Source organism: Erinaceus europaeus, chromosome 12 (genome assembly GCF_950295315.1).
Source record: "Erinaceus europaeus chromosome 12, mEriEur2.1, whole genome shotgun sequence".
NCBI lineage: Eukaryota > Metazoa > Chordata > Mammalia > Eulipotyphla > Erinaceidae > Erinaceus > Erinaceus europaeus.
Window position 1 is genome coordinate 68838699 of NC_080173.1, and position 24237 is coordinate 68862935.

Genomic DNA, 24237 nt, shown 5'->3' on the forward strand with positions numbered 1-24237 from the left:
CTGCACAGCAGCTTTACAGCTTGGGACCTTTTGCTTGATGCTCCCATTTGGTGGCCAGGGCACAAACCAAGGCCCTCAAAGTGTGTGCTCTACGAGTTGAGCACCTCTCCAGCCCTTTTTTTGTCACTCTATTTATGGAATAAGAAAGGCAGACAGAGCATGAGAGTGAGATACAGAGGCAGAGAAAGAGGGAGAAACACCACTACACAGCTCCGCCATTCCTGGAGCATTTGGTGCTCCAATGTGGGGTCAGGGCTTGAACCTGGGGTTTCTCAGATGGCAAGATGCATGCTCTATTTAAAGAGAAACCTCCCAGTATCTAGAATTTTCTATATCTCTTTATGTCTTTGAATAAATCTATATTGCCTCTGCCAGTGAGCATGCAGGTGTGTCTACGTGTCTTTCTACAAGTATTTGCACAGCATATCAGTGGGTGTTTATGCCCTTCCTTCTAGGGTAACTTCTAAGCAATTACAGTTCATTATGTCGGCACCAGCAGTGAAGTTAGGAGAAGACACTCTGAGTCAATCATTAACAAGTAGACTTGGTTCTCTCTCCAATCAGTTTCATTCCTGGGTCTTCAGGAAACAAAGCAAAATAGTTAGGGTAAAGTCAGACTCACGTAGCAGTCTGAGCTTGGCTCCAGGATAGTGAAAGCAGCTAGAGACAAGGCTCTTAAGGGGTTGTGAGAGATTTGAGTATACTGTCTCTGCAAGGAGAATGTGCTTAAATTAACATGGATACCATTTTAGTTTTCAGCCTAATCATTACATCCTATGATGCCAACAAGAATGGTAAGTACTGGGTGGGGGAGACAGTATAATGGTTATGCAAAGAGACTCTCAAGCCTGAGGCTTTGAAGTCCCCTGTTCAATCCCCTGCACCCTATAAGGCAGAATTGAGCAGTGCTCTGGTAAAATAAATAAATAAAATTAAAAGGGTAAGTACTTATCTGGGACGTCTAAAGAACCTTGAAATCTTTGTGGGGGGACAAGATCTATTCTACCAAGTACAGATAAAGCTAGTACTCAGTAGGCAATGCTTTCCTTCTGATCATACTGTGTACACTGTCTCTTCATATATATATATATATATATTATCTTTATTTATTGGATAAAGACAGCCAAAAATTGAAAGAAGGAGGGAAGATAGAGAGGGAGAGAGACAGAGAGACACCTGCAGATCTGCTTCACCACTTGCAAAGCTTTCTCCCTGCAGGTGGGGATTGGGGGCTTAAACCCATGTCTGTGTGCACTGTAGCATGTGTGCTCAACCAGGTGCGCCACCACCCAGACCCCTCTATTTTATTTATTTATTCCCTTTAGTTGCCCTTATTGTATATTGTTGTAGTTATTATTGTTGTTGTCATTGAAGTCATAGTTGTTGGATAGGACAGAGAGAAATGGAGAGAGGAGGGGAAGATAGAAAGGGGGAGAGAAAGAGAGACACCTGCAGACCTGCTTCACCGCCTGTGAAGTGACTCCTCTGCAGGTGAGGAGCTGGGGGCTTGAACCGGGATCCTTTCACTTGTCCTTGTGCTTTGTGCCACCTGCCATTAACTGCTGTGCTAATGCCCGACTCCATCCCAAGTTTTTTTTTTTTTTTTAAAAACAAGTTTTTGTCAGTGTCTGGAGGTGGTGCACACAACACAGTGCACACATTACCATTCTTCAGGACTCAGTTTCAAGCCCCCTGCTCCCACCTGTAGGGGTAAAGCTGCAGAATTTGTGGACCAGTGCTGCAAGTGTCTCTCTTTATGTCTCTTTTCTCTTTCTCAGAAGAAAGAAAATAAGGGGGGAAAGTAGTCTTCTCACTGTCAAATGGCTTTTTTTTTTTTTTGCCTCCAGGGTTATGGCTGGGGCTCAGTGCCTGCACCGTGAATCCACTGCTCCTGGAGGCCATTTCCCCTCCTTTTGTTGCCCTTGTTGTAGCCTTGCTGTGGTTATTATTGTTATTGTTGATGTCGTTTGTTGTTGGATAGGACAGAGAGAAATGGAGAGAGGAGGGGAAGGCAGAGGGGGGAGAGAAAGACAGACACCTGCAGACCTGCTTCACCACCTGTAAAGCGACTCCCCTGCATGTGGGGATCCGGAGGCTTGAACCGGGATCCATATGCCGGTCCTTACACTTTGAGGCCACACTCAGCCCGCAGTGCTACCTCCTGACCCCTGGCTTTTTTCTCTTTTCACACTTTCAATGTTGTCAATATCTTATACTCCCAAGTATATAACCCTTCATGCTGGGCTAGCATGGGGGTGCCTCTTCCTGGGCGCATACTCTCTCAGTTGGAGAGAATGGTACAGGAGCCAGTCTGGGCTGCTACTCGCTCAGCAACGAGTGGGAGATGACTCAGGAACCAAACATGTGGCGGTGAGGCAATGCAAATCTTTATCTGTCAGAGAGCCAAGGCTTTTAAAGGGCACACCGGGAAGTGGCAAGTCGGAAACGGAAATGGCTAGGAAAGGGGCAAATAAAGGCAAAAGGGGGCTGGGCAGGTAGAAACTTCCATAGCAACTGTTGTGAGAGTTTTAACTGGTAGGATTAATACTACACTGAAGGTAGGGAAGGTCTTGAGGGTAGAAAGAAGATAGATCAAAGGAATGGAATAGGTGGGGATCTTTCAGGCAAAACAATGATTATGTAGATATGCCATAGTATCAGGAATGCAGCATGCTTTGTGAGCCCTGCAGAGCTCAACTGCATCCTCACAATTTCCCAACACCTTCAAAAAACATTGTTTTCCTTTTAAGGTGATACAGACCAATGGACTGAGTTACACTTAGGTGGAAGTGGTGATTGGAGAGATGGTATCAGAGTTGGAAGGCACCATTTGCTATTTGCTGCTCTTTAACAACTATTTATTTATTATAGTATATTTTCCCTTTAAAAACAGATGTATGGGGGGTCGGGCAGTAGTGCAGTAGGTTAAGTGCACATGGCACAAAGCGCAAGGACTGGCGTAAGGATACTGGTTCGAGCCCCCGGCTCCCCACCTGCAGGGGAGTCGCTTTACAGGCAGTGAAGCAGGTCTGTAGGTGTCTATCTTTCTCTCCCCTTCTCTGTCTTCCCCTTCTCTCTCCATTTCTCTCTGTCCTATCCAACAACGAATGACATCAACATCAATAACAACAAGGCTACAACAACAAGGGCAACAAAAGGGGGAAAAATGGCCTCCCAGAGCAGTGGATTCATGGTGCAGGCACTGAGCCCCAGCAATAACCCTGGAAGCAAAAAACAAACAGATGTATGTATATATGTATGTATGTATGTATGAATGAGAGAGGAGAAAAACTGAGCAATACTCTGGCACATGCCATGCTAGGGACTGAACTCAGGACCTTATTCTTGCAAGTCAAGCAACTCTAGTCAGTGTGCCACCTTCTGGGACAACACAATTTATTTTATAAACTGTCCTAAACATCTCATGCCTAACATAAGCTTTAGGAGCCAGGAGATAATAACGCTCATCAGGCAGAAGTGCACACTGTTGCATACATGCGGACTCAGATTCAAGCCTCTGGCCACCACATGGAAGCACCACACAAAGGGGAAACATCACAAGTTGGGGAGCAGTGCTGTGGTGTCTTTTCCTCACTGTCCTTCTCTGTCTTTTATTCTCTATCTGAAAAAAAAAGAGAGAAAGAAAGAAAGAAAAAAGAAAGAAAGAAAGAAAGAAAGATCATCTAGAGCACTGGAATCATGCAGGCATAAAGCTCCAGTGAGGCCCTGGAGAAGCACACACACAGTGGTCCAAGAGGTGGTGCAGTGGATAGAGCATTGGACTCTCAAGCATGAGGTTCAGAGTTTGATCCCCGGCAGCATATGTACTAGAGTGATATGTCTCCAGTCATGTCTGGTTCTTTCTCTCCCTCCTATCTTTCTCATTAATAAATAAATAAAGTATTTTTTTAAAAAGGGAAATACACACACACACACTTAGAATTAAGATCAAACAGCATGAAGTACACCAGTAACAAATTTAACAAATAAGGAAAATTCACATCACCCTGTGAATTTTGTGCTAAAAATCATAAATTGTGGGGGCCTAGTGGTAGCACAGTAGGTTAAGCACACATGGTGCGAAGGGCAAGGCCCAGCATAAGGACTCAAGACCCCCTCCTCTCCACCTGCAGTGGGGATCGCTTCAACAGTGGTGAAGCAGATCTACAGGTGTCTGTCTTTCTTTCCCCCTTCTGTCTTCCCCTCCTATCTCGATTTCTCTGTCCTATCCAACAACAACAGCAATAGCAACAGTAACAATAGCAACAACAACAAAGGCAACAAAAGGGAAAAAATGGCCTCCAGGAACAGTGGATTTGTAGTGCAGGCAATGAGCCCCAGTGATAACCCTGAAAGCAAAAAAAAAAAAAAAAAATCATAAATTGTGGCTTGGGAAATGGTGCAGTAGATGAAGATGAACTCTCAAGCACAAGGTCCTGAGTTCAATCCCTGCCATCATATGTGGCAGAGTGCTGCACTCGTTCTTTCTCTCTCACTCATAAATAAAAAAATATTATTTTGAATAAATACATAGCATAAGTAATGATGGTCCATGGTTTCATGGAAGTCTATAGAGACATTTGTTCAAGGTGCCATTTAATAAACCCCAAAATGTTAATACAAGTGGTCCAGGGGCGTGACACAATGGGTAAACTGTTGGGAGTCTCAGGTATGAGGAACCCAGGTTCAATGCCTAGTATCACATATGCCAGAGTGATGCTCTGGTTCTCTCTCCTTCCAGTTCTCTCATTAATAAACACATAAATTTTACTATTTATTTATTTATTGCCACCGGGGTTATTGCTGAGGCTTGGTACTGGCACTATGAATACACTACTCCTTAAAGACACTAGCAGACCTACTTTACTGCTTGTGAAGCTCCCCCTGCAGGTGGGGAGTGGGGCTCCAACGCTGTCCTTACACATGGTAATATGTGCAGGTAACCAGGTGTGGCACCGCCCAGATTTATTTATTTTTTTGATCACTAGGGTTTACCAATTCAAGATGACTTTTTCAGATAAGAGAGGTGGACTGAGACAGAGAGACAGAGAGAGATAACAACAGTGAAACTTCCAGTGTGAAAGGGACGGACCAGGCTCAAACCTGAGTCATTCACATGGCAAAGCAGCAACACTATCCAAGTGAGCTATTTTGCCACCTTTACAATACATTTTTTAAATTTACTTTTTTTTTGCCTCCAGGATTATCCTTGCGGCTCAGTGCCTGCACTACGAATCTACTGCTCTTGGAGGCCATTTTTTTATAAGATTTTTAAAAATTAATTTAAAAAAATGTTTACTTATTTATTTTCCCTTTTGTTGCCCTTGTTGTCTTTTTATTGTTGTTTTATTGATATCGTCATTGTTAGATAGGACAGAGAAATGGAGAGAGGAGGGAAAGACAGAGAGGGGGAGAGAAAGAGAGACACCTGCAGACCTGCTTCACCACCTGTGAAGCAACTCCCCTGCAGGTAGGGAGGCTGAGGCTCCAACTGGAATCTTTACTCGGGTCCTTACGGTTTGCGCCACGTATGCTTAACTCGCTGCGCTACCGCCCTACTCCCTGGAGGTCATTCCCCACCCCCATTTCGTTGCCCTTGTTGCACTTGTTATAGTTATTGTTATTGTTGTCATAGCTGCTCTTGTTGTTGTTGGATAGGACAGAGAGAAATCGAGAGAGGAGGGGAAGACAGAGAAGAGGAGAGAAAAATAAACATCTGCACTTCTGAAGCGACCCCTTGCAGGTAGGGAGCTGGGGGCTCCAACCAGGATCCTTACCAGGGTCCTTGGCTTTGCGCCATGTGCGCTTAACCCGCTGTGCTACCGCCCCGCTCCCAAATTTATTTTCTTTTTAACTTTTTATATTTATTTACTTTCTCTTTTGTTCCTTTGTTTTTCATCGTTGTTGTAGTTATTATTGTTGCTGTTATTGATGTCGTTGTTGTATAGGGCAGAGAGAAATGGAGAGAGGAAGGGAAGACTGAGAGAGGGAGAGAAAGATAGACACCTGCAGACCTGCTTCACCGCTTGTGAAGCAACTCCCCTGCAGGTGGAGAGCTGGGGGCTCGAACTGGGATCCGTAAGTCGGTCCTTGTGCTTCCCGCCAAGTGAGCTTAACCTACTGCACTACCGACCGACTCCCCTCCAATTGCAATTTTTAAAAAAAAAATTTATATTTATTTATTTATTTCCTTTTATTGCCCTTGTTTTATTTTATTGTTGTAGCTATTATTGTTGTTGTTATTGATGTTGTTGTTGTTGTTGGATAGGACAGAGAAATGGAGAGAGGAGGGAAAGACAGAGGGGGAGAGAAAGACACCTGCAGACCTGCTTCACCTCCTGTGAAACGACTCCCTTGCAGGTGGGGAGTCGGGTGCTCAAACTGGGATCCTTGCTCCGGTCCTTGCGCTTTGCGCCATCTGCGTTTAACCCGCTGCCCTACTGCCCGACTGCCCCAACTGCAAGTTTTATAAGAAGGAACTGCATTCTTTGGTACCTTCCGCTCTAGTGCTCAGAATTCCCAAGAGGTATTACCCAGTAAATCCTGAATTTTTTCCCTAGATCTCCAAAACAGCAGCTGCCAAGTGGACCAGCTGCCCGGTTTCTCACCAAAGGATGGGAGAAGCATCAGAACTATGCTAATACAAGGTAAGGAATGGGTCCTTCCTGAGTAAATCACTATTGTTCCAGGAAATTGTTATTTTTAAAATATGTCTGTGCCTTCTTAGCCTAGGTCTCTTTTTTAAAAAATATTTTATAAAATTATTATCTTTCATATTTATTTATTTATTATTGGATAGAGACAGAAATTGAGAGTGGATGTGGAGTTAGAGTTGGAGAGAGACAGAGAGACACCTGCAGCCCTGCTTCACCACTTGCAAAGTTTTCTCCCTGCAGGTGAGGACAAGGGACTTGAACCTGGGTCTTTGTGCACTATAATGTGAGTGCTTAAACAAATGCACCACCATCTGACCCTATTAATTTATTTCTTTTTAAATTTATTTTTATTTATTCTCTTTTGTTGCCCTTGTTGTTTTATTGTTGTAGTTATTATTGTCGTTGTTGGATAGAACAGAGAAAAATGTGGAGAGTAGGGGAAGACAGAGAGGGGGACAGAAAGATAGACACCTGCAGACCTGCTTCACTGCCTGTGAAGGGACCTCCCCAGCAGGTGGGGAGCCGGGGGCTTGAACCAGAATTCTTACGCAGGTCTTTGCGCTTTGCGTGCAACTGCGCTTAACCTGCTGTGCTACCGCCTGACTTTTTTTTTTTTTTTAACCAGAGCACTGCTCAGCTCTGGTTTATGTTATTGTGGGGGATTGAACCTGGGATTTTTGAAGCCTCAGGCGTGAGAGTTTCTTTTTATAACCATTATGCTATCTACCCCTGCCCCCAGTTTCTTTTTTTTTTTTTTCTTTATTTGACATTTCTCCTTTTAGAAGCTCAAATGGAAGACAAAAGGCCCTCATTCTCCCAAAATTGGACTGTGGCTAGCCTGCAATGCCTTGGCTCTGGGAGTACAGTAAAAGTCAACCTTGTATATTCTGAGAAAAGGTCAAAGGTCAAGCATACTCTGAAGAACCTGAGAGCCATTGTTATTCCTCAAAGACACAGCACTCATTCCTCAAGCTGTCATCTCATGCCCACATACGAATTTCATACTGGATTCCTCTTAACAGGAAAAGGTGAAATTGGAAAATGAGGTGGCGGTGGATTCAAACTTGTAGTTGACATTCTTGAAATTGATAGAGCTTAGTAGCAACTATTTAAGGAAACTATGTAAGGAAATTATCCTTTCCTTGGGTAAATCATGTCTTCCCAATCCTCTGTTTTCTAATCTCTAAGGACCCTTCTAGTCCTGATATGTGGTTATGCTCATATCATATTCATTTTTGATGGCTTTTCTTTTGATTATGATTATCTGAACTTTACTTATTCTGGATACACACTGTAAAATATTCAAAGTGTACAGATTTATAGTGAAAAGTAAGTCCCCCTCCTATTCCAATATCTCAACCCTTTGATTCTCTATCCCTGAGGAAACAACTGTTAGCAACTTAATGAATCCCCTTCCATAATACTCTATGCAAATAAGGATAAATAAATTCTAAAAACAGGTAGTGGTAAACACTGCTATGTTCCTTGCCTTTCCCCCACTTAACTTACAGGTTGTTCCATTTCAATATATACAAATCTGTCTGATTCTTTTTAACAGTTTTACAGTACTCCATTGTATAGGTGAACTTTATTCTACCAGTCTCCTAATGATGGATAGTTTGGTTGCTGGCAATTTTTAACAAACAATGCTGCATGCAATGACATTATAAATTAACAGAATAAATCCAAGAAGTAAGACTTCCGTATCAAAAGTTTGATGGATACTGCTAAATTGCCCTCAATGGGGATTTCTTTCCATTTTGCTCTCCTATATCCACTATTTGAGAATGCTCTGGCAGTGGCTTCTGAACTCTGCCTTAAGTGCCTCTGCCTCTGTTCTACATTCCTTCTCCCACCTTCCTCTTTCTTTCTCTTTCTTTCTTTCTTTCTTTCTTTCTTTCTTTCTTCCTTTCTTCATTCCTTTCTTTCTTTTCTTTCTTGTTTATTTATTCCCTTTTAGTTGCCCTTGTTGTTTTATTCTTGGAGTTATTATTGTTGTTGTTACCGATGTCGTTGTTGTTGGATAGGACAGAGAGAAATGGAGAGAGGAGGGGAAGACATAGACGGGGAGAGAAAGATAGACACCTGCAGGTGGGGAGCATGCGAACCGTGATCCTTATGCTGGTCCTTGTGCTTTGTGCCACCTGTGCTTAATCCTCTGCACTTAATCTGCTGCTACTCGCACCTCTTTCTCCTTTCCTTCCTTCCTTCCTTCCTTCCTCCCCCCTTTCTTTCTTTCTTTCTTTCTTTCTTTCTTTCTTTCTTTCTTTTTTTCTTTCTTTCACCAAAGCATTGCTCAGCTCTGCCTTATTATGGTGGGGGGGGATTGAATTTGGGACTTTGAAACCTCAGGCTTGAGAGTCTCTTTGCATAACCATTATGTTATCTACCTCTGCCATTTTATTATTTTATTTATTTATTTATTTATTTATTTTGTAATCTCTGGGGTTTCACTACTCTGGGTTTACTTTTTTTTTGCCTCCAGACAGCATAATGGTTCTGCAAAAGATTTTCATACATGAGGCTCTGAGGTCCCAGGTTCAATCCCCAGCACCAGCATAAACCAGAGTTGAGCAGTGCTCAGGTCTTTCTTTCTGTGTCTAATCTCTCTACATCTCTCTGTAATTAAAATAAAATAAAGTTTTTTTTAAAAAAGCTACAGAGCTGGCCAGGAGATAGCTCACCTAGTCAGTGTATGTCTTCCAAGGTCCTGTTTGGATACCAGGGGAAGTTTCACATATGGTAGAGCAATACTGTGATCTCTCTCTCTCTCTCTCTCTTTTTCCCCTTCCTCCCTCCCTCCTCCATCTTTTGTCTGTCCCCCCTTCTATCTATAATAATAGGAATGAAAAATATCAACCAAGGGGGGCGGGCAGAAACGCACATGGCACATAGTGCAAGGACTAGCTCAGGATCTCGGTTCAAGCCCCTGGCTCCCCACATGCAGGCGGGTCACTTAACAAACAGTGAAGCAGGTCTGCAGGTGTCTATCTTTCTCTTCCCTCTCTGTCTTCCCTTCCTCTCTCCATTTCTCTCTGTCCTATCCAATAACAACCACAACGATAAGAAGGGCAACAAGAAGGGGGGAAAAATAGCCTCCTGGTGCAATGGATTTGTAGTCCAGGCACTGAGCCCCAGCAATAACCCTGTAGACAAAAAAAAAAAAAAAAAGGAATTGGGCGGTAGCGCAGCAAGTTAAGCGCAGGTGGCACATAGTACAAGGACCGGCGTAAGGATTCTGGTTCGAGCCCCCAGCTCCCCACCTGCAGGGGAGTTGTTTCACAGGAGGTGAAGCAGGTCTGCAGGTGTCTATCTTTCTCTTTCCCTCTCTGTCTTCCCCGCCTTTCTCCATTTCTCTGTCCTATCCAACAACGACAACAATAATAACTACAATAAAACAACAAGAGCAACAAAATGCAATAAATAAATAATCAGTCAGCCAAATCGGAGCCACATGGTGGCACACTCAGTTGAGTGCACATGTACAGTGTGCAAGGACCTGGGTTCAAGACCCTGGTCCCCACCTGCAAAACATCACAAATGATAAAGCAGTGGTGCAGGAATCTATCTTTCTCTCTCCCTCTTTATCTCCCTTTCCCCTTCATTTTTTTCTCTGTCTCTATCCAATAAATAAAATAAAATAAAAATATAATACTTAAGGGCTGGGCGTTACAAGCCTCCAGTCCCCACTTACAGGAGGAAAGCTTCAGGATTGATGAAACAGTGCTGCGGGTGTCTCTCTGTCTGTCTCCCTGTCTCCCCTTCCTCTTGATTTCTGGCTGTCTCTATCAAATAAAGACAATAAAAAATTTAAAAATAGTTCAAGCCCCTGGTCCCCACCTGCAGGCGGAAAGCTTCACAAGTGGTATACAGGGCTGCAACTGTCTCCCTGTCTCTCTTCCTCTCTCTCTCTCTCCCTCCCTCTCAATTTCTCTCTGTCTCTATTCAATAATAAATGAAATAAAATATTAGGGAGTCGGCGTTAGCGCAGTGGGTTAAGCGCAGGGGGCATAGAGCACAAAGACCGGCGTAAGGATCCCGGTTTGAGCCCCCAGCTCCCCACTGCAGTGCACAAGCGGTGAAGCAGGTCTGCAGGTGTCTGTCTTTCTCTCCCCCTCTCTGTCTTCCCCTCCTTTCTCCATTTCTCTCTGTCCTATCCAGCAATGATGACAATAATAACTACAACAATAAAAAAACAAGGGCAACAAAATGGAATAGATAAATATTAATATTTATGTATTAAAAATTAAAAAATATCAATCCCCCACACCACCATAAGCCAGAGCTGAGCAGTGCTCTGGTGTTTCCCTCTGTGTCTCTCTCTGTCTGCATCTAAATAAAATAAATAAAATATTTAAAAAATAATACTAAAAAAATGAAAAAATAAAACAAGTAAAAACATTACAGAAAGTCTGCCCAGGGAAGTAAATGTGTATGCAAGGGGTCCCAGCACTGAAGTAAAAAAGAAACAATAAAACAAAGAATACTACAGCTTATTTAGAAATTGGTAAATAAGTGAGCAGGTTTTTGGGATGTAGCCCAGGTATACTGAATTATATATGTTCATATGGCATAACTATCTTTGCTCCCTTTATTATACTTTCTAGAGTTTGCACAATGGCAATCTGTGTGAGAAGAAATCTTAATCCTATGACAGGTTAGGAAGCTTTCAGTCACTCAATATTCATGTAAAGTAACCCACCCAGATTGTTATCCTTCAAAGAAGTGACATGGCCCTCCTCATTAGTCACTGGCAAGTATGATAAGAAATAGTGAACTTAATTCACTTTGAAGTCTAGAGCACTCTGTACAGAATGCATCTTTCCTGTTTATAATGTTATGCATTATAGGACTCAGGGAAATTAAAGTATGGTATTTTTCCTCCTCCTTAACCTCTAAATTTGTGTCTTTAATTTCCCTGAGTCCTAATGAAATGTAAGAGACAGAAGACAAATCAAACTAGACAAGTAAACTTAACTTCTCCAGTACTATTTCTTTTCTTAATTAGAAAAATATTTATGTACTTATGAGAGAGAGAAAAGAAGAAGAGAGAACCAGAACATCACTTTGACACATACAATACTGGGGGTTGAATTGGGACCTCATGCTTTAGGGTCCAGTGCTTAATCCACTACTGCACCACGTTGCAGTTGCTTCACTGCTATTTCTTTCTTTCATTCATTCATTTTCATTTTCTTTCTTTCCTTTCCTTCCTTCCTTCTTTTCTTTCTTTTCTTTTTCTGTCACTAGTTTTCTTGCTGGGGCTCAGTGCCTGCATTATGAATTTATTGCTCCTGACAGCCTTTTTTTTTTCCTTTTCTTTTGATAGAGAAGGTCTCGCGTGCTTGCTCTCTCTCTCTCTCTGTTTAACCAGGAAAACATCGCTGGTAAAGGTAGGCAGAGACAAAGAGCTAACAGACTCAAAAGGAGAAACAGGGAAAGCACATTAAATATTTTCAGCATAATCCCTTTGTTATCCAAAATGACACTGAGGTGTTTATGCGACAGCTAGGATGAAGAGAGACCAGTCTTACTTTGGACAAGTCATATAAGTCTGAGTTTTGTTTTCCTTATCTGTATGGTGGTTCCAATAAAATAATTCTTGATTTTCTATGTCTGGGGGTGTTGTGAAAATCAGAAACAAACAAAAAGGAGAAAACAGGTGTGAAAGCACTTTGTGAAACAGTGGGAGTATGATTGAAAGAGTAAAAACCCTGGCGAGCCCATCCTTAACTAGAAGAACTATGCCCTCTAGCCACAGGGATACAGTCTTTCAATGCGGCATGTCTTCCCACCTCCTGGGAGCCACTCTCTCAAAGTCTACTTAATAGTATTCATCTGTCAGTGTGTTTGCAAGTCTGCCTAGAGTCTAAGTTAATGTCCATTCACGTTGGCAGCTCATCTCTTTTAGGTCTCATCGGCTAGGTAACTGAGCATTAAAAGGAGAAGCACATTTATAAATACCAACACTTCATTCCCAGTGACGATGGAATTGCAATATTAACTTTTCTATGGCTAGGGATATTTGAGCAAGAATGTCCCACTTTAAGGAGATAGACAAAGATCAAAATTAATGAAATGGATAACTTAGCAGTTAATGCTTTGCCTTGTTGCAAGATAATTTATTTTGAACAGGGAACATTAGGTACAGTATATTTAAGTAGAAATCTCCACTAGAGATTAACCTGTAATAATACCAGCATGTTGATAGTGCCACTTGAGAGACTTTACATATACTATTGGGTTTTATGCTTCAGATCTAAGTCTAAGCTTTCCTTATGTAGAGATTAGACCATCTAGTCAAATTTCTCATTTGTAGCTATGGAACTAGAACTGGAGGGGCCAAAGAAAGGGAAGGAGGGAGAGAGGGAGAGAGGAAGAAAAGGAGAGAGAGAGAAAGAGAGAGAGAGAGAGAGAACTGAGCAAGGAGCTGTAGATTCATCATGCAGGCATAATGGTTATGCAAAGACTTTCATTAATTTTGATCTTTGTCTATCTCCTTAAAGTGGGACATTCTTGCTCAAATATCCCTAGCCATAGAAAAGTTAATATTGCAATTCCATCGTCACTGGGAATGAAGTGTTGGTATTTATAAATGTGCTTCTCCTTTTAATGCTCAATAAATCTGCAGGCAAGTGTAGTTTAAGACTACAGCCAGAGGGCAGGAATAGATAGCATAATGGTTATGCAGAGACTTTCATGTCTGAGGCTCTAAAGTCTCAGGTTCAATCCCCTGCACCATCATAAGCCAGAGCTGATAAGTGTTCTAGTAAAATAAATTTAAAAAATAAAAATAAAAAGACTACAGCTAGACTCTATGTGTTTTATCACTTCATAGCTCTTCTTAGTCATCTTCATATCACATTTGGGTTTCTACAATAGTCACTTAACAAAAAAAAAGATTTGAATGAGAGAGAGACCAATCAGAGCATCACTCCAGATTCGTAGTGCTAGGAATCAAACCTGCGGCTTCAGGCACACAAGCCCTGCACTCCAACACTGAGCTATCTCACTGAGCCAGTTACTGCAATAGCCTCTTAATAAGTTCTACTTCTACCTTTAACCCCTCAGTCTATTTCCAACACATCAGTCCAATGATCCATTGAACTCAAAGCTCAAAGTCAACTTCTCACTTCTCTGCTCAAACCTTGGAATGAATCCTCATATATTTTTCCGTTCCTTCCCTTTCTTTTCCTCCCTTCCTCCCTCCTTCCCTTCCTTTTTCTTTATTGCCACTAGGATTATCATCTGTGCTTGGTGCCTGCATGATGAATCTACAGCTCCTTGCTCAGTTCTCTCTCTCTTTTTCTCTCTCTCCTTTTCTTCCTCTCCCCCTCTCTCCCTCCTTCCCTTTCTTTGGCTTAAACCCGGGTCCTTGCACATGAAAATGTGTGCTCTCTCTGGGGCCGGGTGGTGGCACACCTGGTTGAGCACTTGTTATCATGTGCAAAGACCCGGGTTCAAGCCCCCAGTCCCAACCTGTAGGGGAAAATACTTTACAAGTGGTGATTTAGGGCTGCAGATGTCTCCCTCTCTATCTTCCCCTTCCTTCTTGATTCTCTCTGTCTCTATTCAATAATAAATAAAGATAATGAAAAAAAAGAAGAAAAGAAAATGTGTTCTATCAGGTATGCTACCATTCAGCCACTGAATCCTCACTTGAATAAAAATAAGAATAAAAACCCAAAGTCAGGGGAGTCGGGTGGTAGCGCAGCGGCTTAAGTGCTTGTAGTTTATCACCAAGTAACATTCCCAGCTGACTTTGGTTGTTTTTTGTTTTAATAAGAGGTGTCTTTTTAAAAATTTATTTATTTTCTCTTTTGTTGCCCTTGTTTTTCATTGTTGTTGTAGTTATTATTGATGTCGTTGTTGGATAGGACAGAGAGAAATGGAGAGAGGAGGAAAGACAGGGATGGGGAGAGACAGACAGACACTTGCCGACTTGCTTCACCGATTGTGAAGCGACCCCCCTGCAAGTAGGGAGCAGATTCTCGAACTGGGATTCTGAGTTTCACGCCATGTGCGCTTAACCCACTGCACTACAGCCCGACTCCCCCCTTTATCTATCTCTTTATTTTCCATTTCCTTTAGATCTTACATCCTACTGTCATTCCTCTTGCTCACGCAACCCCATTCTTTCTAGTCTCCTTGCTTTTTCTCTAAAACTATGACATGCCAGGGTTGGAGAAATAGTTCAGCTGGTTAAAATACTATCTTGTGTGACTGAGGCTTCAGGGGTTCCTGGCTCAATCCCCAGCACCATCTTATGCTGAGTTATGTAGTACTCTAGTCTTTCCTCTCATAATAAATAAATAAATAAATAAATAAATAAATAAATAAATAAATTTCACTTTATTTTTAGATAGATACAGAGAATCAGAGAGAGAGAGAGAGAGAAGGAGACCATAGCACCAAAGCTTCTTTTCACTATAGTGGGGGCCGGGCTTGAATCTGGGTCGTGTACCTGGTAGAGCAGCGCACTGTCCAGATGAGCTTAAATAAATCTGCCACGTCCCAGGCACACTCTGCCTTGTGGTTCATTTGTTTTGTTTTGCCACCAGGGTTATTGCTGAGGTCTGGTCCACTATACCAGCTTTGCCATCACCTAACCCCTGCCTTGGGGTCTTTACTTTAGTTGTCCCCTCTGCTTGGGTCACTTTTTTTTTTTCATTTCATTTTTTTCTCATAGGTCACTATTTCCCCACGCATCTGGCTGGCTAATTCCCTCCCCTACTCCAGCCTTGGTTCAATTCTCACCATCTCAAAGAACCAGCCTATACTGAAGTTGCCCAATCACAGTTGAATACACCCTTCCCTTACTCCACCTCCAATTTTTTTCAGTGATACTTTTTTTTTTAATATTTATTTATTTATTTATTCCCTTTTGTTGCCCTTGTTGTTTTATTGTTGTAGTTATTATTGTTGTTGTTGTTGTTGGATAGGACAGAGAGAAATGGAGAGAGGAGGGGAAGACAGAGAGGAGGAGAGAAAGATAGACACCTGCAGACCTGCTTCACCGCCTGTGAAGGGACTCCTCTGCAGGTGGGGAGCCGGGGTTCGAACTGGGATCCTTATGCCGGTCCTTGTGCTTTGCGCCACCTGCGCTTAACCCGCTGCGCTACAGCCCGACTCCCTCAGTGATACTTTTTAAACAAATATTTATTGATTGATTTATCCCCTTTTGTTACCCTTGTTTTATTGTTGTAGTTATTGTTGTTGGATAGGACAGAGAGAAATGGAGAGAGGAGGGGAAGACAGAGAAGGGGAGAGAAAGATAGACACCTGCAGACCTGCTTCACAGCTTGTGAAGTGACTCCCCTGCAGGTGGGGAGCCAGGGCTTGAACCAGGATCCTTACACCGGTCCTTGTGCTTTGCTCCACCTGTGTTTAACCCACTGCGCTACAGCCCGACTCCCATAAATAAAATCTTAAAAAAAAAAAATGAAGTTCATAGAGCTACATAATTAAGTTGATAGCAGAGCTAGAAAATAAGCCTAGTTTTTACATATTAATTTGTTTGACACCTTATCCAGAATTCTTTTTATTGGTGTATTCAGGCAGTTATGTACAAATATGGCAAAATATTTAATTTTTACTACATATTTAACTATATCTGCTGGACTATAACATTATAGATTTGTACTTTTTTTTTTTTAATCTTCAGGGTTATCAATGGGGCTCAGTGCCTGCACTAAGACAGAGGGAAGACAGGGAGATAGAAAGATAGACACCTGCAGACCTGCTTCACTGCCTGTGAATTGACTCCCCTGCAGGTGGGGAGCCAGGGGCTTGAACCAGGATCCTTACCCAGGTCCTTGCACTTCGTGCCACATGTGCTTAACCCACTGCGCTACCACCGGACTCCCTTTTCAGTACTATTTAACTCTTCTAACATACCATAAAAATTACTATATTTATTTGTTGTCTGCTTCCCTTCACTCTCCTCCCCCTTCAGTTGTTAGGATGTATCAAACTAATATATGCAAAGTACTGAAGCAGTCCCTGGAACAGATATTTAAAAATATTAGCTGGGAGTGGGAGAGCGGAAAAAATATATTTATCGAATAAATGAGATTGAGGACTGTGCAAAACTGGACAGTTTTTCCCTTTCCAATTCTTGTTGTGTCTTCTCAGAGTTGTTGACTTAGACCTTACTTAGATTCTAATAGGCATACGTGCAACAATCGTTATGACAAGTTCTGATATTGCACGTTCATCCTTGGACTTTGGAGTCACCATTTTAAAGAGCAGACTTTCAACATACTACATACTCCATTCACAGTTTTTTATTACTGTTTTAAGAATGATTGGCTGGGCAGGGGCAGATAGTATAATGGTTATACAAGATACTCTCATGCCTAAGGTTCCCAAAGTCTCAGGTTTAATTCCCTGCACCACCACCATAAACCAGAGCTGAATAGTGCTCTGGTAAAAAAAAAAAAAAAAAAAAGCAGGGGGAAGATGGGCAGTGGTGCACCCAGTTAAGCCCACATATTACTAAGTGTGAGGACCTGCATAAGGATCCGGGTTCAAGCCCTCGGCTCCCCACCTGCAGGGGGGAACTTTCACAAGCAGTGAAGCAGGTCTGCAGATGTCTGTCTTTCTCTCTCCCTATCTTCCCTTCCTCTCTCAGTTTTTCTCTGTCTTATCCAATGAAATGGAAAAAAAAAACAAAAACAGCCACCAGGAGCAGCAGATTTGTAGTGCTTGAGCCCCAGCAATAACCATGGAGGCAAAACAAACAAACAAACAAAAAAACAGGTAAACAAGGAGTAAGACTACTCATTCACTCTGATCCTACATCAAAAGCCCTAGAGGAAATAACCCATTTATCTTATAATATCTCTATCCTCATTTATTCTTGGCATATTTTTCTGACTCACCCTTAACCTATGGACACATCAACAGAACCTTAGTTAACAGAATAGAAGCTTGGGTTTTGCCAGGTAAAGTCAAAAGCAGGATAAACTTTTCTAAGTTTCTTTTCATTATATATTTCTTGTTTTATAGCTTTCCTACCAGGCATCTCCCAATGTAAAGTTTATCCAGAGATGGGAGCTTCATCAAAGATTTTACTCCGTGCTACGGGCTTTATAACTCCTGGGAATAAAGAAGAAAAGAAAACTACAAATACTGGTGATTTTTCTAGCACTTTAAGTCAAAAAGATACAGAATAAGTAGGGATTAGTAATATTCAGGAGTGATCAGGAGCTTTCATGGTGGTCAGCCAGAATAAGAGGGATAAGACACGTATATTAAGCAAGGGTTTAGGTAGTGGAGCATCTGGTTGAATGCACACACTGTAGTGCTCAAGAACCCAGATTTAAGCCCCAGTCTCTGCCTTCAGGGGAAAAGTTTCACAAGTGGTGAAGCAGTGCTGTAGGTCTCTCTTTCTCTCCCCTCCTTCTGCCTTCCCTCTCAATTTCAATTTCTCTGTCTCTATACAAAATTAACTCAAAAACACCACTGTCTAAAAGAATATCATTAAGCAAAGCAAAACAAAACAAAAAAACATTTTAGCCTCATAAGATTTCCACTATTACAGTGTTTACATTTTAAATAAAACCATTCCCTGTCTTGGGGGGGTGGGAGATCAGCTTCTCCATAGGGGAAGAAAAGGGGGGGTGAGAAATGCTTGTGTTTTGCACTCAATAATCCTTTATGCCCTAAGTGAGTGAGTTAATCTTGTAATTAGATTTAGGAACAGAACAAGTCATGCTTGAGTAGGAGGTAATCCCAACTACTGCATATATAGATGATGACATTTAAATACGAAACAATCATTACAGTGATGATAACCACAAAGTATATGTCTTTATCTGTTATTTCTAGAAGCAGTCTGTCCTAAATTGGCCAAGATTCAAATTCATTAAGAGTCTAGTTTGGGTTTCTACTAAGAGAAAAGTAAATATAAGGTTAGGGGGGCTGGGCAGTAGCACAGCGGGTTAAGCAGACATGGCACAAAGCACACAGACCAGCATAAGTATCCCAGTTCCAGGCCCCGGCTCCCCACCTACCAGGGAGGTCGCTTCACAGGCAGTGAAGCAGGTCTGCAGGTGCCTATCTTTCTTTCTTTCTGTCTTCCCCTCCTCTTTCCATTTCTATCTGTCCTATCCCACAACAATGACAACAACTATAAACAATAAGGGCAACAAAAGGGAAAAAATAGCCTCCAGGAGTAGTGGATTCAGTGTAAGCACCGAGCTCCAGCAATAACCCTAGAGACAAAAAAAAAAAAAAAAAAAAAAGTAAGGTTAGTAATAACAAGATGCATATGAACTATTTCTTGATGATAAGGTCCTTACAGCCCAGAAGCGATGCCAATTCACCTCTGTTCCTTCTATGCCTCACTAAGCCAAGAGGAGTGTGGGAAAGGTTATTTTCTTGTCACAGGTGTCAGAACACACAGTTAGAAGCTGCAAGAGTGCTGCTGGTGAAAGATGAGTTGAGAATTTCTTATATATCCACCCACCTCCCTCCCCTCATAGCAGGGCAATGAGCAGTTCTCTTGGTAAGGGAAAATCCCAAATCCCAGGGAAGGTGATTCATTGGGAAGAGGCTGCAAAGAAGTCAGAGCACAGTCCACAGTGCCTAGCCCTGTCCTGACTCTGAGTCAATGGAAACTCAGCCTCTGAATCAGGTTAGATAGTTTCCTATTAGTCTTGTGAACTAGGAGACTTTAAGTCCAAAGGTTTTCCCTTTCTTAAATTTTCTTTTCTTCCTTTCTACTCTTTTTTTTTTTTCCTTTTTCTTGTCCCTCTCTTCTCCTTTCTACTCTTATCTCTCCTTTTAGACACAGATGAAAGCCTAGAGAAGAGGAAGAAATGGAGCAGTTTGGTGAAATTTCTGATTGCTTTCACCCTGTTGCTTGGGGGAGTTGCCATTATGGTGTTCGGCATTTTTGAAGTCCCATGCCCAGTAAGTCTGCAGTGGTGGTGGGCCGTTGGACTTGATCTCTGAAGACCTCCTCCTATGGCATCATGAGAAAAGCAGAGACTTGGGGGGGGGGGCAGGTGGTGGGGTACCTGGTTAAACACACACATTATAATGTGCAAGGACCCAGGTTCTAGTCCCCGGTCCCCACCTGCAGGGGGAAAGTGTCACAAGTGATGAAGCAGGGCTGCAGGTCTCTCTCTATCTATCTCCCCCTCCATTCTCAATTCCTCTATTTGTCTCTATCCAATAATAAGCAAACAAATAAAAGCAGACACTTTGTAGCTTGCAATGCTCCAACTTTAGTGTATGTGCTGCCAAAGTGAGCACAGACATCAGAGTTTGGACACACTTGCTGCACACATTCACTAGCTGAGTGGCTCTGGGAAAGCTGACTTCTCCATTCTCAGTTGCCTCATGTGTAAAATAGGATAATGAGGGACCAGGTGGTGTTGCACCTGGCTGAGCACACATGTTACAGTGCACAAGGACCCAGGTTCAAGCCCCCAGTCCCCACTTGTGGAGGGAAAGCTTTGCAAGTGGTAAAGCAGTGCTGCAGGTGTCTCTCTCCCTCTCTGTCACCCCCTTCCCTCTCAATTTCTGGCTGTCTCTATCTAATAAATAAATAAAGATAATTTAAAAAAATAAAAAATAAAATGTGATAATGATATTTGCCTCTCATAGTGGCTAATTTTATGTGAAGGGTGGGGGAAAATTGCATAATGGTTATGCAAAGAGACTCTCATACCTGAGGCTTTGAAGTCCCAGGTTCAATCCCCCATCCTACCATATGCCAGAGCTGAGCAGTGCTCTAGGAAAAAAAAAAAAAGAAAGAAAAATCTTATGTCAAAGACACCTTACACAAAAGAGGCACTTCCTAAATATAAGTTCCTTTCTACTGTGATACTAGAACTCTCTAAGAGGACAGATGCAGTAGGAACAAATATTTCCTTAAGCAGATAAGATTTTCTTTAGTCTGACCTGAGGTTTGAAAGATTATCAAATGCATACCAGTCATATGAAGCTAATGGTAATTATTTTCCACCCCTTAGAGTCACTGCCTGGGAGCCAGAAGGCTATGCCAAAGTCAGCAGCTGTGGAGAAGAGAAAGAAAAGGAGGCCAGGCACCTGAGGCAGCTGAACCCCAACCTGACTCACAACCAGAGAAGGCAAGTTTTCTCTATATTGCTTATGTCATTGCTTGGAGACCACACACACACACACACACACACACACACACTGAGAGAACTGAACATATATTTAGATTATATACTTTTATTAATTTTTTTTTTTTACTGAGGGGGTTAATGCTTTACAGTGCAGTCATTGACACATACATTCATTATATACCAGGCCCCCAGAGTTTTCTCCCTCTCTTCCCTCCCCCACCCTCTCCATATTAAGATTATCATTTATCATAATCTAAATATATGATATTATCATATTTAGATTATATACTTTTATTAAGTTAAAAAATTTTTTTTACTGAGGGGGTTAATGCTTTACAGTGCAATCAATCATTGGCATATGCATTCATTATATATCAGGCCCCCAGAGTTTTCTCCCTTTCCCTCCCCCACCCTCTCCATATTAAGATTATCATTTTTTCTCGTTTATTTACTTATTTATTTATTTTTTAAATATAGTTTTTTGTTTGTTTATTTATTTTTCCTTTTGTTGCCCTTGTTTTTTTACTGTGGTTGTAGTTATTATTGTTGTTGTTACTGATGTCATCGTTGTTAGATTAAGACAGAGAAATGGAGAGAGGAGGGGAAGACAGAGAGGGCGAGAAAAAAAACACCTGCAAATCTGCTTCACCGCCTGTGAAACGATTCCTCCTCCAGGTGGGGAGCGGGAGGCTTGAACCAGGATTCTTACACTGACCCTTGCGCTTCGCGCCACGTGCACTTAACCTGCTGCGCTACCGCCCGACTACCTTTATTTTATTTTTTACCAGGGCACTGCTCAGCTCTGGCTTATGGTGGTACAGGGGAGTGAACCTGGGACTTTGGAGCCTCAGACATGAAAGTCTCTTTGCAAAACCATTATGCTATCTACCCCTACCCATAAAGATTATTTTATAAGAAAGAGAGAGAAAACAGAATATTGCTCCAGCATATGTGGTGCTGGGGATCAATAGAACACCCATTTTGCACGTGTAAGGTTCTGTGTTTAACCCCTCTCACCACAGAAGAGCAAAAGAAACTCCAAGAATGGTATAGCAAGGCGGTTTAGTAGTAAAGCACATACGCAAGATCATCTGGTTGGGGGTGGGGCAGGGGAGGGGTACTAGGAATGGGACCCAAGACCTCATACATTCAAAGTGTGTATACTCTACTACTGAGCTATATCCCCAGCTTAAATAGGGTTAATATAAAAGCCCTGAAAGACATAAGCTACTTTAACTATAAAGTAAATCTGGACAATTAAAATTTTTTTTGATGATTTATATACTTATTTATTTACATGAGAGAGGAAAGTGAGAAAGAACCAGAGCATCACTCTGACACATGCAATAGGAATTGAACTATGGACCTTATGCTTTGAATTTCAATTCTCGCTATTGGTTAATTAATTAATTTATTTTTGCCTTCAGGGTTATCTCTGGGGCTCAGTGCCAGCACTATGAATCTACTGCTCCTGGCAGCCATTTTTTTTTCCATTTTATTGGATAGGACAAAGAGAAATTGAGAGGAGAGGGGGGAGATAGAGAGGGAAAGAGAGAGACACCTGCAGACCTGTTCACCGCCTGTGAAGGTGGGGCACTGGGGGCTTGAACCCAGATCCTTGTGCAGGTCCTTGCACTTAGCACTATGTATATTTAACAGGGTATGCTGCTGCCAAGTCCCTGAATTTCAATTTTCTAGGCCCTGTGTCACCTACAGGGTTGCTAGTCCATTTCTTAGTTACAAAGTAGTTATTCATACAGTTGTTTCTTTCTAAACACTAGCTGAACTATAACACAAGAGGGTACTTAGTAAAAATATACATTTCTGGGTCTCAGATATACTGAACCATCATGTTGAAAGTAAGGTCAGGATTTTTTTTTTAAATATTTATTTATTCATTTATTTATTTATTTTAATGAGAGAGATACAGAGGCCAGAACACTGCTCAGCTGTGTCTTTTATTATTATTTATTCTCTTTTGTTGCCCTTGTTGTTTTATTGTTGTAGTTATTGTTGATGTCGTCGTTGTTGGATAGGACAAAGAGAAATGGAGAGAGGAGGGGAAGACAGAGAGGGGGAGAGAAAGATAGGCACCTGCAGACCTGCTTCACTATCTGTGAAGCGACTCCCCTGCAGGTGGGGAGCCAGGGGCTCAAACCAGGATCCTTATGCCGGTCCCTGCGCCTTGCGCCACGTGCGCTTAACCAGCTGAGCTCCCAGGATTTTTTTTTTAAGTTTATTATTTATGTTATTAGCTAGTCTTCTCTCTCTCTTTTTTCTACCAGAGCACTGCTCAGCTCTGGTTTATGGTGGTGCAGGAAATTTAACCTGGGATTTTGGAGCCTGGCATGAGAGTCTCTTTGCATAATCATTATCCTATCTAACCACCACCACCACCACCCCAGGATTTTTTTTTCCCTCTTAACCAGAACACTACTCAGTTCTGAATGGTGGTGGTACTGAGGATTGAACTTGGGACCTCAGAGGCTCAGTCATGAAGGTCTTTTGCATAAATACTATGCTATCTCCAAACCCTACAAATCTTATTTTTAAGATTTTTAATGATCTCTCTAAGTAGAAGTGGACTTGCAGGAAGTCACTAAAGACTAAGTTTCATATTGGCCCTATGGGGTCTGTAGGCTTTGTATTCAGTTTTGTCTCTTCCCCCCAGTGCTACAGAAACTTCCATGTGGTGCTGTGTCTAACGTGGGCTGCACACATGGCAAGCATGCACCTTACCTGGTGAGCTCTCTGGCCCTCTGTGGCTTTTTATACTTAGTTATCTCTTTGTGGGTACATGACAGAAAGTCCATTCACATCCTCCTTTATCTGACATATTCCCGTTCAATCTTTAGGTTGGACATGACGCTTCCATCCCCTCAAGCCCAAAAGAAGATGTCGGGATCCCTGTTATCCAGCAGACATACTTCTGACAGATTCTGCTCCGCTTCACTGCACTGCATTGTCTTCTCTCCACTATGGACAACCAGTATGGACAAGTACTTGCCAGTTTGATTCTCACCTCTTTAGCATCAGCAGAAGGGACATTACAATCAAATGATAAAACAAGACCAATGAAGGGGGAGCCTGGGCCTAGCAGTCACTTAACCTCAGTCCACTGCTACCACATATGTGACTAGACCCCAACAGTGAGCTGCAAGCATTCTGCACAGGATTCCAGAAGAACATAATGACGATCAAGAGCCAGGTGTTTAAATGCACATAGTATGAAGCGAAAGGGCTCATGCAAGGATCCGGGTTCAAGCCTCCAGCTCCCCACCTGCAGAGGGCTTGCTTCACAAGTGGTAAAGCAGGTCTGCAGGTGTCTCTCTCTCTCCCTCTCAGTTTCCCTCTCCCCTCTCAATTTTTCTCTGTTCTGTTCAATAAAATGGAAAAATTGGCCAACAGGAGCAGTGGATTTGCAGTGCTAGCACGGAGCTCCAGTGATAACCCTGAAGGCAAAAAAAAAAAGAAAGAAA

At 42.1% G+C, this 24237-nt stretch overlaps 2 protein-coding genes across 5 annotated transcripts in view; one reads left to right on the plus strand and one right to left on the minus strand.

Moving 5' to 3' along the window:
- LOC103108101 (acetyl-CoA carboxylase 1) overlaps window positions 1-24237 on the minus strand; it is a 338374-nt gene that overhangs the window by 288741 nt on the left and 25396 nt on the right. The window lies entirely within an intron of this gene.
- C12H17orf78 (chromosome 12 C17orf78 homolog) lies at window positions 665-23691 on the plus strand. The gene is made up of 7 exons (XM_007516967.2): window positions 665-794; window positions 6561-6647; window positions 7439-7684; window positions 17667-17792; window positions 19450-19574; window positions 20642-20758; window positions 23614-23691. Exons 1-7 carry the CDS (start codon window positions 737-739, stop codon window positions 23689-23691), a joined length of 837 nt encoding a protein of 278 aa, XP_007517029.1. The 5' UTR covers window positions 665-736.

What these genes read in the sequence shown, in the direction of transcription:
- C12H17orf78 (XM_007516967.2), top strand. Translation starts at nt 737, where the DNA reads ATGGATACCATTTTAGTTTTCAGCCTAATCATTACATCCTATGATGCC. An exon ending in CAGAACTATGCTAATACAAG is followed by an intron (nt 6,648 to 7,438) that starts GTAAGGAATGGG and finishes TTCTCCTTTTAG; the next exon opens with AAGCTCAAATGGAAGACAAA. An exon ending in AAAGAAAACTACAAATACTG is followed by an intron (nt 17,793 to 19,449) that starts GTGATTTTTCTA and finishes CTCTCCTTTTAG; the next exon opens with ACACAGATGAAAGCCTAGAG.